This window comes from Zingiber officinale, chromosome 4B (assembly GCF_018446385.1).
Source record: "Zingiber officinale cultivar Zhangliang chromosome 4B, Zo_v1.1, whole genome shotgun sequence".
Lineage (NCBI taxonomy): Eukaryota > Viridiplantae > Streptophyta > Magnoliopsida > Zingiberales > Zingiberaceae > Zingiber > Zingiber officinale.
The window spans coordinates 108,136,574-108,153,204 of NC_055993.1; the positions used below are offsets into that span (position 1 = coordinate 108,136,574).

Consider the following 16,631-nt stretch of genomic DNA (forward strand, 5'->3'; position numbering starts at 1 on the left):
TATTTAATTAAAAACAATTTTCCTTTTCTCAATTTACATGGCCGGCCACACCAAAGCTACAAACAAGGAGAGTTTTAATTAATTAAAACTTCCTAATTTGTCTCCAGAAATTTATAAAATTTCTCCAATAATTTAATCCCTTCATGATTGGTTTATAAAAAGGAAATTTAATAAATTAAAATCTTTTTTTTAAACATGTGGATAAAAATAAAGTTATATCTAAAAATTAAAATCTCTTTTAATCTACAAATAAGGAAAGATATCAAATCTTTTCTCAATCTTTTGTAGAAACTAATAAAAGAGAATTATTAATTTTTAAACTTTCTTTTAAATCATAAACATGGTTAAAAGGAAAGTTTTCTTAAAATTTAAAATCCTCCTTTAATCAACAAATAAGGAAAGATTTCAAATTTTAAACATATAGATGATTTACAAATAAGGAAAGTTTTTACCAAAAATTAAAACAATCCTTTTAATCTACAAATAAGGAAAGAGATTAATCTCTTCTCTTAATCTTTTGTAGAAAGTTATAAAAGGAAATTTTTAATTTTTAAACTCTCTTTTAAAATCATGATATCCACATAAGAAATAATTTTAATAAAAATCCTTTTAATATTCTAGTGGCCGGCCACCTAAGCTTGGGACCCAAGCTTTGGCCCACCTCCAACTGACTCATCCACTCTTGGCCGGCCTAGCTTGGGTTCCAAGCTGCTTGCCGACCCATTGGATGGGTAAGAAGGTGGGTATCGGTGGGTATAAATCTCTATATACTAGAGGCTACGATAGGGACCGAGAGGAGGAATTGGTTTTGGTCTCCGATGAAATTAGCATCCCGTGTTCCTTGAACACACAACTTAATTTCATCAATAATAATTCATTCCACTAAAGAACTATTATTGAACTACCGCACCAATCCCAAATTACATTTTGGGCTCCTTCTTATTATGAGCGTGTTAGTCTCCCTGTGTTTAAGATATCGAATGTCCACTAATTAAGTGAGTTACTGACAACTCATTTAATTAATATCTAAGTCCAAGAGTAGTACCACTCAACCTTATTATCATGTCGGACTAAGTCCACCTGCAGGGTTAAACATGACAATCCTTATGAGCTCTTCTTGAGGACATTATCAACCTAGTATCTCTAGGACACAGTTTCCTTCTATAATCAACAACACACACTATAAGTGATACTATTTCCCAACTTATCGGGTTTATTGATTTATCGAACTAAATCTCACCCATTGATAAGTTAAAGAAATAAATATCAAATATATGTGCTTGTTATTATATTAGGATTAAGAGCACACACTTCCATAATAACTGAGGTCTTTATTCTTTTATAAAGTCAGTATAAAAGGAACGACCTCAAATGGTCCTACTCAATACACTCTAAGTGTACTAGTGTAATCATATAGTTAAGATAAACTAATACCTAATTACACTACGACCTTCCAATGGTTTGTTCCTTTCCATCTTGGTCGTGAGCTACTGTTTATAATTTATAAGGAACCGATAACATGATCTTCTGTATGTGACACCACACACCATGTTATCTACAATATAAATTAATTGAGCAACTACATTTATCATAAATGTAGACATTTGACCAATGCGATTATTATTTCTAGATTAATGTTTATACCAAAAGCTAGGCTTTTAGTATACACTCTAACATAAATAGATTAGTATTTTTATGTATTGATAAGAATATTTTATAAAACATTGAATATGATACTATTATTCATGTTTTTGCCTTTAAAAGTGCATCACGAAGACACTTTAAATAAGTTACCTCTGTGTGTGTTTTTTTATAGGTGTATATATTCTATGATGGATGCTGTAAACGTTTCTTTTTGGAAGAAGTAGTGCTCGGAAGATAAAATTGGGGTATAATTTATAGTTTCGCCTAGAGCTTTTAAACAATAAGGATTGACCTTGCTAACTCGTGCAAAGGACCCAATACAAGTCCCCAGTGATTTATCACCCTTTAAGATTGCATGGGATAGTTTTGGAGGGGTTCAGGGTGAGAGTTATCACCTTTTACTGTAATTATTAGATCTTCCCACCCCGGCTATGATGTAGCGACAAAATATTTATGTAATCTCCTAAGTAATTATATAAATTTGATTTCTAACTATGATAAATTGTAGGATATTTTAGTCGAGTTAGATGGCAAACCTAAGATATTGGGTTGCTGGATCGACCATTATGTACACTTCTAGATTTATTACTATAATCGATGGAAATTTTTTATGAAGTCGGATCGATCATCCCATGATTATGTGATTAATTGATCTAAATTAAATATATGGTGCTAGTTAAAACAAAAATGTTAGATATTTTCAAAAGTAGATTTCTAAACTATTTATTTTATTTAAAATTTAAACCCTAATTCAATTTAGCTCGTATTTATTAGGTATTAATCTGCATGGCAGTGTTCTATTTATACATAAATTTCTCTAGATTCTCGTCGTAAAACGATTACTCCAATTTGATAGAGTTCACGGAAGCCAGATTTAACTGGTCTAAGCCCGTTTATAAATGGGCCTTAAAAGGATTTTCAAAAAGAAAAATTGTTGAGAGTGGGATTTGAACCCACGCCCTTTCGGACCAGAACCTTAATCTGGCGCCTTAGACCAACTCGGCCATCTCAACAATGTAATGTTAGGCCAGATTTAACTAATCTAAACTTATTTATAAATGAGCCTTAAAAACATTTTCAAAAAGAATAATTGTTGAGAGTGGGATTTGAACCCACGCCCTTTCGGACCAGAACCTTAATCTGGCGCCTTAGACCAACTCGGCCATCTCAACAATATTACGCTGGGGTGGTTTTTTATTTATTAATGAATATATTTGTTCTGCATGACTAGTGGGTGCAAAATTCCTTGTCATGCGCTTGACCTCCTATACCTCCTATACATAGAGCATGCGTTAGAACAAAATATCCATCATGATTTATTTATATGTATTTTATTGTGTAGCTCATACTGTATCATTTGAGGGGAGCGATATCAATTTTTTTTCCCAATAACTGAAACTAATATTCGAGTTTGTTTGATTTTCACTAGATTGACTTAAAGTTCGGTTTAATTTAAAGTCCAACAGGGTGCTAAAAAATCCATTTTTTTTAGTTTACACCAAGCCAATTTGCTTTTCAAATTAGTATATGCTATAATTTACTTAATTTATTCTATTATATTTACATGTATATGCTATAATTTACTCTGTAAAATTTATAATTAGTGAATCTATCTAAACCAAACAAATGGTTCAATTGGTTTACTGGTTTTTTAAGATTGCTAAGATCTTAGAAAAATAATATGGAAAATGTTGATTTAATCTAATTTAATTTGAGGTGAATGCACACTCTTTTAATTTTAAAATGATAATGCTTGGTGTCTCAAATGATTGTTATTAACTTTTGAAGAATTAATTTCAACAAATTACATCAATTTATCTAATTAAATTAAAAAGCTTAATAATAAAATTAAGATTTAATTTATATAAGATTGGAGGTATTACAAAATTAGTATTATTTTAATCCCCTGAGGCGAAGTCAAATTTCTTATAAATTTTGGAGGCAAAGTGAAAGTTGTCTTTCATTTTTTTTTTGCCCTTTAGTTTTTTTTTGGAGCCTGTGAACGGACACAAGCATGGCGTCGTCATCCGATTCGTCCCAGCCCAAGAGAGGCGACGGCGACGGCGATGGCGATGGAAGCAGTCCCTTACACCCAGAGCTGCTCCAGTTCTGCAGTAGAGCTCAAACTCTGATTTCCGAGCTCTTCCTTCTCTCGGATCGAATACCCTCCGAGTTCCTCGATCGTCGCTTCGATCCCGTCCTTTTCGATCTCAGGTGCGCCGGTCGTGACCTAGTGTACCAGATTATTGTAGCTGAAATTTATTTTTGTAGTTGGTCAGGAAAATGTATGGCGTTGTTGGGTTGGTGTTGGATTTGAGTTCATAATTCTTCTTTGTTTGTGATCTATTTATACTGGATAAATCGTCCCATGTACCTTCGATTGCTTTATCGACTTCTTGTAGGCGTATAATCATATTTAACTTATCTTCCGAATAAGCATTTGTTTTGATCATTTTGAGTCCTATTTCTTTTTGACTAAGCTTCACCATGTTCCAGTATGATTGATATATATGTCCAGCTGCTTCGTAGTTGTTATACTATCTGTTTTCAGGTACTTGGACTCTCCTGGTGCATTCGAGTCAAGGATTGAGGGAAATGCTGCACTAGAAGCACTCGAAGACCAAGTTCGTGAATCCTGTTCAGAATTCTTGAAAAGATTCTTTCTTTTGGCAAATGGCGCGGTCCTGTATTATTTGGAGCTCCTTAGGTACCTGAATTCCATGCAGGTAAGGTCAATAGTGCTAATCCGATAATGCCAAATCTCATGTACTTCTCTCTCTCGTCATTTTCTCCCCACTGTCTGTTACCCTAAGTCGACTGTAGTTTTTGACAATGTAAAATCTTCCTGTAAGACAATGTTTTATGTGTTATGGAGACATATTCTGACGTTTCAGTTTCACATTACTGATGACTTTGTTATTGTTGGCCCTTTTTTAGTTTTTAGTTGTTCTAAATTTATCCTGTTACAAATTATGATAAGCATGATTTTTTTAGAACTAGTGGCAGCAATACCCACCAGATTCAGTGTAAGTAGAAAAAGAGTGCTAAAATAAAAAGGGAAAAGGACATGTGGATTGCAGGTGGAAAGGAAATAGATGAGTAGTGCAAAAAGTCAACATGGGAAATAACAGTAAGAACTAAGAAGCAACCTAATTCATAGTACAGTTTTAATTGACTATGCTTTTGCATCCTTTAGCTGCTTACCTAATGATGCTTTTGCAACCCAATGATTGTGAACAACTAATTTGTTTAGAATAAACTTAGCGATTATGTCATTGTTTTCTAGGGTAGACAATTTAGTTTATCTGCTTGCCAAGCGATTCCAAACTGAATTGAACTTTTAAGCCTATTGGTAGTCTTGAACCAAAACACATTATTCCAAATCAACTAATCAGTTTGGTTTAATTTAAACAGAAAAATAAAATAACTTCTTTTTAACTTCTAATACTTAATAATCCATCAAATAATAAATTCAAATTTATTAACTTGATAAGTATATCTATACACATGTATATGTATGTGCATATATAGATACATTAGAACATCGCCTTACTGGTTTGGTTTTATGGATTTACTATGCTCCAAACCCAAACCCAAACTGAACTGAAACTGAATTATTTTGCTAATATCCAACTGAAACAGAACTGATGCACATAAACTTTTTTCAGTTTGATTTTTGTTTGGTTTGAATTTTTGTTTGGTTTTTGTTTATGGATGGCCACCCCTATTGTTTGCTGAACTATACTTTGCAGAATAAGATTTCTGTAGAAGATCACAAACTCAACTGGACCATTTTATCGTAGCTCAGTTCTTATGACCACTCAGTGTATTTTCTGCATAAAATCCAAGATACACTGCCTTATCACTTTAGCTGCTATTTTGCTTCATGGTCTTTTTTTTAATAGGTTTCGTTGAACTAAACGGATAAGAACACAGTTTTTTTTTTTTTTTTTTAATTTTCTGAGTTTTACTTCTCTGTTCTTCCCCAAGGCTGCTAAGAATGGTGTTTTGCACAGGAAGGGTTATCTTTGCAGTGTACTCTAGATAGTGTGCTCGATGATGAATGCAGCAGACAGCTATTAACAGAATCCATACAACTCTTTGGATGCTTTCTACTATTGGTGGAACACCGAATTGGTGGTTTATTAAGGGAGAAACTTCTGGTCACTCATTTACGCTTCAGTCGCTGCTTCAATTCTCCTAACATAAAGCACATATGCTTATTTTGCCGTATGCATCGAGCTGCTTCTGACATGAAGTATGATGTTAATCCATTTTCTTTAAGGTCAACAACGATTTACATAGAGAATCCTGAAGATATTTTGGCAAGATTTCCTTTTCCTAAGTTAGTGGTTGATGCTATCATCTGTGCTCTACGGAATGCTGACCTATACGATCAAATACGCCACTATCCTGATCCACAACATCGCTCGATGGCACTGTCATTGCAGAGCAGATGCATGTATGTTCTACTGTTTTATTCACCTGAGTTTTTGCATGATGGTTTTATCATGCGAGAAATTGTTGATCGGTTTTTCAAAGACCATTGGGTGGTTCCTTTGTTTTTGCACCACACGGTCGATCTGTTTGTTTCATGGGATGCCTTTAAAGAAGCAAAGTCATCATTATCCTCTTGTCATTCTCCCACATTAGTACGTGACTGCTGCCAAAATCACTGTAAGAAGGTTGGACTCTGTACTTTTATCTCTTAGAAGTTTGAGACCTGGTTGTTTGCTACATTTCTGATCAAGGATCATATATTTGGCTATCCTTCATTTTTAATGCCTGTATTTTTTTCCTTAGAGCAGCTATTATAAATGATCCAAATTTTGATGGTAGAGGTATTTGTCCATTAACGAATAGTAAAGTAGATTGGAGTCATTTTACCGTCTCTGTACGATAAGTGAATTCGATATTACCACCTTAACCTGAATTGCTTGCTTGCATGTTGTTTATAGCTTCAATTGATGCTTTCTATCAGTTATCTGTTAGGTCAATGTTAATCTCCTTTTGTTTATGCAGCTTATCAGTTAAGATGTGCTTTTCTTCTTTTTAATTTGCTGGCCGGGTACTCTAAAACCAAGTTAGCATAATTTGGTTGGTTCTTATCCTCGGCGGTAACATTATTGTGCTGTTTAAGCAATGGTTTCAGGATACCTGAGTAAAAGTGCATGTTTATATGTTTCTTACCAGAGTAAATGGGCCATTTAGTGGACGATGATGAATTATGTAAATCTTTCTTTATTTCATATGAGGAAACACTAGTTTCTATTCTCTTTCAATCTGTACACTGGAGAATGCTTTTTGGTTGCCCTTGTGTATTACGAATTACTTTCTCTCCATCTATCTCAGATTTTAAACCTTCAGGAATCTCTGTATCTCTTACTGATAACTACCCTATTGGTTATTAGTTCTCTTTATTACCATATTAGGACAAAGGAATATGTCATATCTGCCCTTACGCCTGTAACTCACTGTAATTTAGTCATTAATCTCCCTTTTATTTCTTGTTTCATGTTGGTTGTATAAAAATACTTCTACTTATTTTGCAGGTTAGACACCTATCATCTGAGATAGAGTTGATTCTCTCTAATGGGGTTTTGACCAAAGATTACGTGTTGGATAGATTTCAGAACCTATTTTCACTGGTCAGAGACTGCAATGTTGCTTTGCGCTGGCTTTTGCTTCATAGAATTGTGAGCTCTGAGTTAAATTATACATTCACTTTTCCTTATTCTTAGCAGTTGACTTTGACTGCATCTACATTTTGATGATCTTGAAAGGAGAATTTTTTAATACTTATAAACACATGACAACTATTCAAATGATATTTGTTTCTAGCTTCTATTTCACTTGCCAATTTCCATAATCTTAATTGACTGATTTTTCTACAAATCTTCTTACCTATTCTGATATTTTTTTTTAACTTGTAGTGCATTGATAGGAAATTAAGGGAGATCGTTACTTCTGTAGGCATTGCAGAACAAGTTGATGAAGACTGCCTGTTAGTGTTACTATTGAGGACCTCCCAAGTAACATTCTTTCACTAAGACATCTCATTAGTGAAATTCATTCTTATAAAGTACAGAAAGTTATTCATGTTTTTTTTTTTAAAACAGCTTGAATTTCAGTTGAAACAACTATTTGTAGAGCTTTTGGAAAACAAGGAATCTTTTTGGCATGAAAAGAAACATTGTGTTTCTAGATGCATTGAAGAATTATCTGGCTACCTGTCCAGATCTTGGGTAAATACTTGTAGTTTGATGCAATTTAATAGTTTGCCGAGTTATCTTTTAATTCTTTGTTAACGATAGTTTTTGAAAGGATTTTGTATAAGTGAGATCTGGTGTGCAATTCTATTCAAGGAAAAACTAAAAAGAAAAGGATAATATTCCTGATAGTTACTCATCCTTTTTCTCAACATTCAGCCAGAGGAGAGATATAGGTGTTTCCTTAGCTACAAGCTTAACTTTGCCAATGATACTGCAACACTATTTGTTTCAATCTATGTTGTGTGCTTCTCCATGATGCTTTTCATGAGATTATGAGAATTGCTGTTCAATATCTAGTAGTGTATGGTTTAGTAGTGTTTTGATAGTCATTTGTTTATAGTGTTTTGGCTTATTAAAATCCAATATAACCTAAAATGAATAAATCTGATAAGTATGAAGATTTGTTCAAAGACGACCACCATAATTTATATTAGACAAGTTGAATTGAGCATAGTTGAATGCTTGAGGGGATAAAAAACTCTGGTTAACATAAGTAAATACAAGTGATTTAAGAGATCTGATCTCCCTGGGTGTTTTCTCTGACTTGATACTTCGTTAGACATGAGGAACTCCTAAAGACTGGTTTTTGTACTCTGATTCGTGCTATAAAATTTTACTTATAAAAAGAAAAGTGATTTAAGAGATCTAGATATTACTAATCATATAGCCTTAAGGACACAATCCATGTGGCTGCCCCAAATAGCAGGGACTGATGCAGCTAATTGATGTTGATTTCTGGTTGCCAGAATTTGTTATTTTTATTGCCAAATATCTAATGCTGTAGAGTTTTGTGTTGCCGTATGCATCACATCATTTCGAAACATCTGATTTATCAAATAAATATAATGGAGCTTTCATCTAGTTTGCTTAACTACCTCTAAGCTTTGGCATCTTTCTAACCATAATCAATTTCTTATCTGTTTTAGGCTTCATCCTACAAGATTAAGAATGAGAACTTGAAGGATTGGTTCGAAAAGCTGTCTGTGGAGGTTTGCGATTGCACTATCTCTATGATTTTCTTGTATATTTGTCGGAAACATCATGAAAGAAGAGCAAAAGTTTAACAAAAGCTTTGCTATTGACTAGTTTGCTGTTTCTAATAAATCCAGAGAATTTTTTCCTTTGTGTATCAGTATTGAAGTAGGATATATCTAAGTAGTACATTGCCTGACCTAACTGTTAGTCCAGTTTGCTGTTTCTAATAAATCCAGAGAATTTTTTCCTTTGTGTATCAGTATTGAAGTAGGATATATCTAAGTAGTACATTGCCTGACCTAACTGTTAGTCCTGAGAATAGTTGTCCTACTTCTTGAGGCAGGTGCTAGTTGACATCTATTCAGTGGTTATAGGTAGATTGTGAATCTATGGATAAATTAGTGGGAATGATCAATCTATGATTATGTTAATATGCATTTAAAATTTTAACATGCCACTAAACATGGAGTCCCTGATAGTCTGCATGCCATCTATTCATCCATCTATTCATCTCATGGTAATCTTATGTTTTCTTGATGATCTAATGTACATTTTCTTTCAACAGGTTTACTCATTGGACCATAAACAACCTGGAATTTCAGGCAGGATAGTTTATCGTATTATATCTGCATTAAAGGACATTTTGAAGTTGCACCAAGTGAGATCTTTGTCACCATTGATGGTGATATGTTTACTGATTAAGAATATACTTATTATACTGTTTTTGCAAAAAAAAAAAGAAAAAAACTTAATACACTGTTTGTGCCAAGGGGACAATAGACAGGTTGCAACTTCAGGCAGGATAGGTTATTGTAAGTAATATACTTAATATACTGTGTACACCAATTGGTATCAGCATATAAATTGAGTAGTAGGACTTTATAGACAATATTCTGTACTTTGCCATTTAATATAATTAATGTTTCTTTTATGATGCTTAAAGGAGTTGAATAGTCTTGTATCTTGCAATAATTAGCTGTAAAATTAACATAAATATATGTACTATTAATTTTTCAGTTGTTCTTTTGAGTATTGGTTTTTAGCAGAATTAAGTTGGTCTTGCAATTATTGAGTTTTTTTTCTTTTCTGTGTTCTACATTTCAGATTGAAGAAAACCTACAAGTAAAGAAACCTTTATTGGAGATGGAAAAACATCTGCAAGATATGATCAAAGCTAACAGTTTAAGCAATGATTCTCTCTTGACATTTTCTGTGGTACTGCAACATTCTTTCGGCTTACCATTCATCATTCTAAAATCACAAAATATTTTGTATGTTGTTGTAGATGTTTTTTTCTTTTGGTTACTAACAAGAAAAACAATCACCGGAGTTAGAACTACAATAATAGCATTAAGGAGTGTTAGGACACTTATGAGTTAGAGGGGGTGAATACCTCACTTTGCTCTTTGAACTTGATTGGTAGCGGAAACTTAAAGCGAAGATTCAACAATGCTAACATTTGGATTTACATGGTATCTACCACCTTGAGGTGACTAATCCAAGGCCCACTCCTTCTCGGAAACTTTCTGGAGGTGGAGAAGCCTTGTACAAACTCTAGCACGAGAATACAACAGGAAGAGCAAAAGCAAATACAAAGGAAATTGAAAAAGATTTACAATAATGAAATCTTGCTTAGCTTGCTATCTTGGAAATGCTTCTTGATTGGTTGGAAATGCAGCATCAACAGTTTGCTTCAAACTTCTCAAGAATTGGCAACTCCTTCTCTTCGCGACACTCCCTTTTTTAGGATTTCTTTCGGGTTGAAAAATGCCTCTTAATTGATTAGTCTTGCCCTTAATCGATTACCACGTTAGATCGACTATTCAAAAAAACAACTCTTTTTCGTTCGTCTAATCGGATGATGAGCCGAAGGGGAGCCTTGGTGCAACGGTAAAGTTGTTGCTCTGTGACCAAAAGGTCACGGGTTCGAATTCTGGAAACAGGGTAAGGCTGCATACAATGGATCCTTCCCCGGGACCCCGCATAGCGGGAGCTTCGTGCACCGGACTGCTTTTCTTTTTTAATCAAATGATGAGCCATACCAATCGACTACCAACTTCTAATTAATTAACCAATCGATTCGGAAGCTTTCTGTTGTTAGTGATCCGACCCTCACTTGTGCTCTCACGAAAACACTCCAATCGACCCAATCGATTGACCAATCGATTCCAACCCTCATTGTGCTCTCGCAAAAAAGTACCAATCGATTAGCCTAATCAATTTCGACCATCACTGAGCTCTTGCGAAAAAGCTCCCAATTGATTAACCTAATCGATTGGCCTTGGGCTAATCGATTGAGCTAATCGACTGCCCAATCCTTAACTTTGAACCCAAGCTTAGGGTTCCCAACCTCAAAGTCATCCGTGACTTGTTGGGACTTCCCGTTGCCTACATCGGGCTAACCTTGACTTGTGGACTTTCAATCATTAAGTGTCTGGTCACCCTTTGACCCACTTAGACTTTTCCTTGCTAATTTCCCGTTGGATTTTCAATCATCAAGTGTTCCGTCAACCTTTGACCCACTTGGACTTTACCCTTGCCAACCTTCTCGTTGGACTTTCTCTTGCCTAACCTTGAGTTATGTCTAGTCACTCGATAGACTTCTCACCTGCCTAACTTCTCGTCAGAACTTCCCGTTGCCTAACTTCTAGTTAAGATTTCCTAACGTCTAACCTCTGATTAGGGATTTCCCAGATAAGTATCCGATCCTCCCTTGACCTACTTGACTGTTCTCTTACACATTGTCAAACATCGAAATTCAAGCTCGGACTAAGTCAACCTTGACTCGAGAACAATTGCACTAATAATCTCCCCTTTTTGATGTTTAACAATACGATTAAATTAGGCTAATCCATATTAGCCCAACTTCCTTCTTCATCTTATGTCAAAGCATAAATGAGAGTTTACTAACTTAAATCCTACATTTTCTCCCTTTGACACATCAAAATCTTCTCCAAGATTCATTCCTCTTATTATAATGAAGGTTCCAACCTTCAATTGTTTTCAATACTTAACCTTAGCATACATCCATCTACAAATCTCCTTTCATATCCAAATCATGCCTTTAAGGGTTACCTCCCCTTAAAGTATGCTTCAACTTCTATCATTGCATCAACAATGATTTTGGAGTTCCTAAACCTTTAGAAAATCCCAAAATTGAAGTTATGAGGTTAAAAATTCAACCTTTAATCTAAACCTCCTCCTTGACTCTAAATTTGTCCCCTTAAACCATTCTTTTCTTATTTTCATCAAGAAAATTACCCTTAAACTGTCCACGCATTTTATAGGGTTAGGGATAAATAAATTAGCTAAACATGGCTTAATCGACCATCGAAATCAGCAACTCCCAATTAATTGATATCAGTTACCAATGGATTCTGGTTTGTGCTAATCGATTGGCAGCTCTGTCAATCGATTATAGCACAGACCAATCAATTGACAATGGTGCCCTGATTTCTGATTGAAATTCAGAAATACATAAATAATTCTATGATATTTGAAAAATCACAAAATTTCACGTAGACATTACTTATGTCATATATTATCAGGGAAAAATAGTTTTCTATGAAAGTATACCCTTTTTTTAAAGAATGATTCAAAATTGGAAATCATTGAAAACTTCAATGTTTCACTCGAACTTTGTATCTAACTAATCAATAGTGATTCCTATCAACAAATAAACTTCTCCAAGATTTTCCAAAATGATTTTCAAAAATAATTTTCAACCACGATCTTTGGGCTAAATACACATGATTTGCACATTTACTTCACAAAATCTATGTGTTTTGATGAAACTAAAACACTAAATCAACATAGGTTTGTTCATTCTCTTAACATCTCCCTTGTATCTAATGTTTCAATGCACATACAAGTCATCTTATAGTCTTGTGAGATGTAAACATTGGTTTTCCCTAAACTAATGGATCATACATCGCTAACTAGACATTTTAACTTTGACCATTCTATCTAAAATGTCAATTAATGCAATTGTCCTTAATTACTAAGAATTAAAAACAATGCATGACAATGACTATAGCATACATCATAATGCATACTTTTAAAAGAAAGATCATCATAAATAATGATATATGTATGACATGACATGTAGTATTTTTCATAATAATATGAATATAATATATGATGTTGTGACATGTGATAGGGCACACAATCATGGTATTTATGGCTCATAAGAAAACTACTTAGATTTTCTATCTAAGTATTATCAACTGATTGTTAAGCCAAAATAGGCATAAGCTGCCTTGTCTCCCTAGAAAATACCACAAATCCCAACTTGACATTCCTTTGAATTTTATCATATTTGTGCCAATTTGATTATGCTCAAAACTTCAAGTTTCTTATTGGCACATTTCAAACTCCTTAAGAGTAAAGATTAACTTCTCATTTTCAAGATGTCATAATGCCCTAAAATGCCCTAAAATGCTAACTTCATCGTGGTTGTGTTAACTACCCTTCAAATTAGAGTTGACACACTCTAAACCTATTTAGTGTGAAACAATCACACTCTTAGAAATCCAATACCTATTGGTGCTTCTTTGGTGTACTAGATACCAGATAACTTCCATACCTTCCTAATGACTTTCTAGGCTTCTTAGAAGCCTTAGCCATACTAGTCTCCTCAAGGTCAACTCTAGGGATAACTTCCCTTATAACCTTGCCTTGACTCCTAGATGTAGGGTTAGTTTCATAGCTATATAGAACTCTATGGTATGAGGACACATTGTCTTTGGACTTAGGTTTGTATCCCAAACCTTTCTTGTCCATAAATGACTCTTGTCTTCCTAACCTTATGTTTTGCTTCTTAGACCCTTTGACATTATTTATCATTTTCTTTAGGGTCTTCTTCAATTTTTCAAGTCTTGACCTCAAGATATGATTTTCAAACCTTAAGTCCTCAAACTTTGATTTTTCATTTTTCTTTTGGACATTTTTTTTTTTCTAGGCATGAGTCTAACTTCTTTATGGTTTTTGCCTATATTGTTTTCTAGTATGATACAATTTATAATTCTCCTTAGAAATATTATGCTTCCTATTTTCATGATAAAATGCACTAAAATCATAAAATTTAAGTCTAGCATGCTTATTATTTTGAAATAGAGAAACCATTAACTAGTGGTATCTTAGATTTGTTCTTAGAAGCCCCCTTTGGCTTTGAGCTTCCTCCCTTGTTTCTTCTTTGATGTCTCCCTGGACGTTGATTTTAATAATCCCCCTTTTGATTGCACAAGAAACACACTATATGCTCCTTGCCCCTTCGTATCAAGGTTCTAGCATCCCTTGATTTTTCCTAGACCTAGGGTGCCACTTGAACCTTCTTCTCGGTCAATTTTGGACACTTGTTTTTATAGTGCCCTTTCTCCTTACACTCGAAACAAATGATGTGATCTTTATTCTTAGCAATTGAAATTATTATATCTTTGTTTGTAAGGGCGGCACATGATCCTTCATTGGTTCTGGACGTTGAGGGTTCTTCTTGTTCTAGTGTCAATGATCTCTCCCCCTCAATCCTTGAGGTTGTTGCTTCTTCAATATCCTCGGATGTTGAACGCCTCTCAACCTCCGAATCCTCATGTTCTTGAATCAAAGAGTTCCCCTCGTTGAATTTTTTTTTTTCACTTTATGTCGAGGATGAATCTTCATGAAGCTTGGCTAATTTTCTCCGTAACTCACTTGCATCCTCATAGCTACCTATTTTGCACAAAATATTGTTAGGTAATAAATTAACTAAAATTTTGGTTACCTAATCATTTGCCTCGGATCTCTTCACTTGCACCTCAGTCCATTTGCACTTCTTGAGGAGTTTCCCTTTGCTATCCACGGGGGCTTCAAATATCTCCATTAGAACACATCATTCCTCTATGTTCATCATGAAAAAGTTCTCAATCCTAACTTTCCATTGGGCGAATCATCCCAATTTGAAAGGTGGAGGTGCCCAAATGTCATATCCGAACCCATTTCGAGAATCCATTTTCGAACTTGAGCTCCTTTGATGTTAAGTCTTTGACTTGTTGAAATTTAGGGCTCTTCTTCTTTTTCCTCTAGCTCTTTGCTCCTTCCAACGATTAGTCGTGAAGAGCGATTTTGCTCTGATATCACTTTTTAGGACACTTATGAGCAGTATTGTAAATGGCGACAGGTGGTGACGGGGCAGTCAGTGACCGCCTACCGCCTCAGCCGCCTAGGCGGTTTAAATTTTTTACTTTTTTTATAAATAATCATTATTCTTTATAATGTTTACTTCTAATCAAATATATTAATTAAAACTTAAATATTTAATCTAAATATTTAAAAATAAAAAAATACAATTATATATATATATATATATATATATATATATATATATATATATAATTAAGAGGATAATTTTATTAGGTTTTAATTAAGTCTATTTAAATTATCCCAATCATAATTATGATTAAAATTGAAGGGGAGCCTTGGTGCAACGGTAAAATTGTTGCTTTGTGACAAAAAGTTACGGGTTCGAATACTGGAAACAACCTCTTGTAAAAAACAGGGTAAGGCTACGTATAGCGGGAGCTTCGTGCACCGGACTGCCTTTTTTTTTTATAGTTATGCTTAAAATTGTTAACATAAAATAATTTAATTAAACCCTAACTTGCAACTTACTCGCGTACTCTATTTCAGTCGGGCGATGAGTTTGACACATCGTCGGGACCGCGCGATGAGTTCAAACGCATCATTGGCCCGAGCAACGTGTTGAGACCTATCGTTGGGCCCGAGTGATGCTTCCAGGATTGTCGCCAAGCTCGGACGACGCGTCCGGGCTTGCATGACGTGTTCGGACGCATCGTAGGGCCAGACGCCATGTCTGGGCTTGTGCGACACATCCAAACTCATCGTCGGGCCCAAACCATGTATTCGGACGTGTCGCGGTGGCGAAATGGCAGCAGCAGCGACTCCAGGCGTGGCTGTGGCAGAAGAAGGTGAGTTACCGCCTAATGCACCGCCTCGGCTTGAGGTGGTGCGGTTGATGCCTGCCTCCAGCCTAAGCGGTGCCTAGGCGGCCGCCTCGACCGCCATTTAGAACACTGCTTATGAGCTAGAAAGGGGGGGGGGTTAATAGCTCGCTTTGCTCTTTGAACTTAATCGACGGCGGAAACATAAAGCAAAGATTCACCAATGCTAACACTTGGATTTACTTGGTATCCATCTCGTGAGGTGACTAATCCAAGGGTCTACTCACACACAACATCCACTATGAACACCTCCTCGGAAACTTTTCGGAGGCGGAGAAGCCTCATACAAATTCGAACACGAGAATACAACAAGAAGAGCAAAAGCAAATACAAAGGAAATCAAAATCGACTTTACAATAATGAAATCTTGCTTAGCTTGCTATTTTGTTGCTTGGAAATGCCACTTGATTGGTTGGAAATAGAGTAACACTTTGCTTCAAACTTCTCAAGAACTGAGAGCTCGTTTTCTTCGCGACATCCCCTTTTATAGGGTTTCTTTCAGTTGGAAAACGCTGCCTTACCCCTAATTAATTGCCACGTCAGATCGATCGTTCAAAAAATGTTTTTTTTTTCACCCGTAATTGATTTATGAGCCATACTAATCGATTACCAGCTTCTAATCGATTCTGAAACTTTTCGTTGTTTATGAAAACACTCTAATCGATTGCCTCAATCGATTGACGATTGACCAATCGATTGGCCATTGACCAATCGATTTCAACCAAAACACTCCAATCGATAAGCC

The 16,631-nt window shown here is 35.1% G+C and overlaps 1 protein-coding gene and 2 non-coding genes across 3 annotated transcripts in view; 1 reads left to right on the forward strand and 2 right to left on the reverse strand.

Annotated features, from left to right (window-relative positions):
* Positions 1–2,576: 2,576 nt before the first annotated feature.
* TRNAL-AAG lies at positions 2,577–2,657 on the reverse strand. The gene has a single exon. It is a non-coding gene; the product is annotated as a tRNA-Leu (tRNA).
* Positions 2,658–2,735: 78 nt separating this feature from the next.
* On the reverse strand, positions 2,736–2,816 carry TRNAL-AAG. Its single transcript has one exon. It is a non-coding gene; the product is annotated as a tRNA-Leu (tRNA).
* Positions 2,817–3,631: 815 nt separating this feature from the next.
* Positions 3,632–16,631, forward strand: part of LOC121978516 (WASH complex subunit 5-like) — a 64,881-nt gene continuing 51,881 nt past the window's right edge. The window contains exons 1-9 of the mRNA XM_042530853.1: positions 3,632–3,858; positions 4,196–4,370; positions 5,661–6,329; positions 7,197–7,340; positions 7,578–7,676; positions 7,764–7,889; positions 8,843–8,905; positions 9,457–9,549; positions 9,996–10,106. Coding sequence (XP_042386787.1) covers positions 3,659–3,858; positions 4,196–4,370; positions 5,661–6,329; positions 7,197–7,340; positions 7,578–7,676; positions 7,764–7,889; positions 8,843–8,905; positions 9,457–9,549; positions 9,996–10,106 — 1,680 coding nt within the window. The 5' untranslated portion in view covers positions 3,632–3,658. The remainder of the gene's footprint in view (positions 3,859–4,195; positions 4,371–5,660; positions 6,330–7,196; positions 7,341–7,577; positions 7,677–7,763; positions 7,890–8,842; positions 8,906–9,456; positions 9,550–9,995; positions 10,107–16,631) is intronic.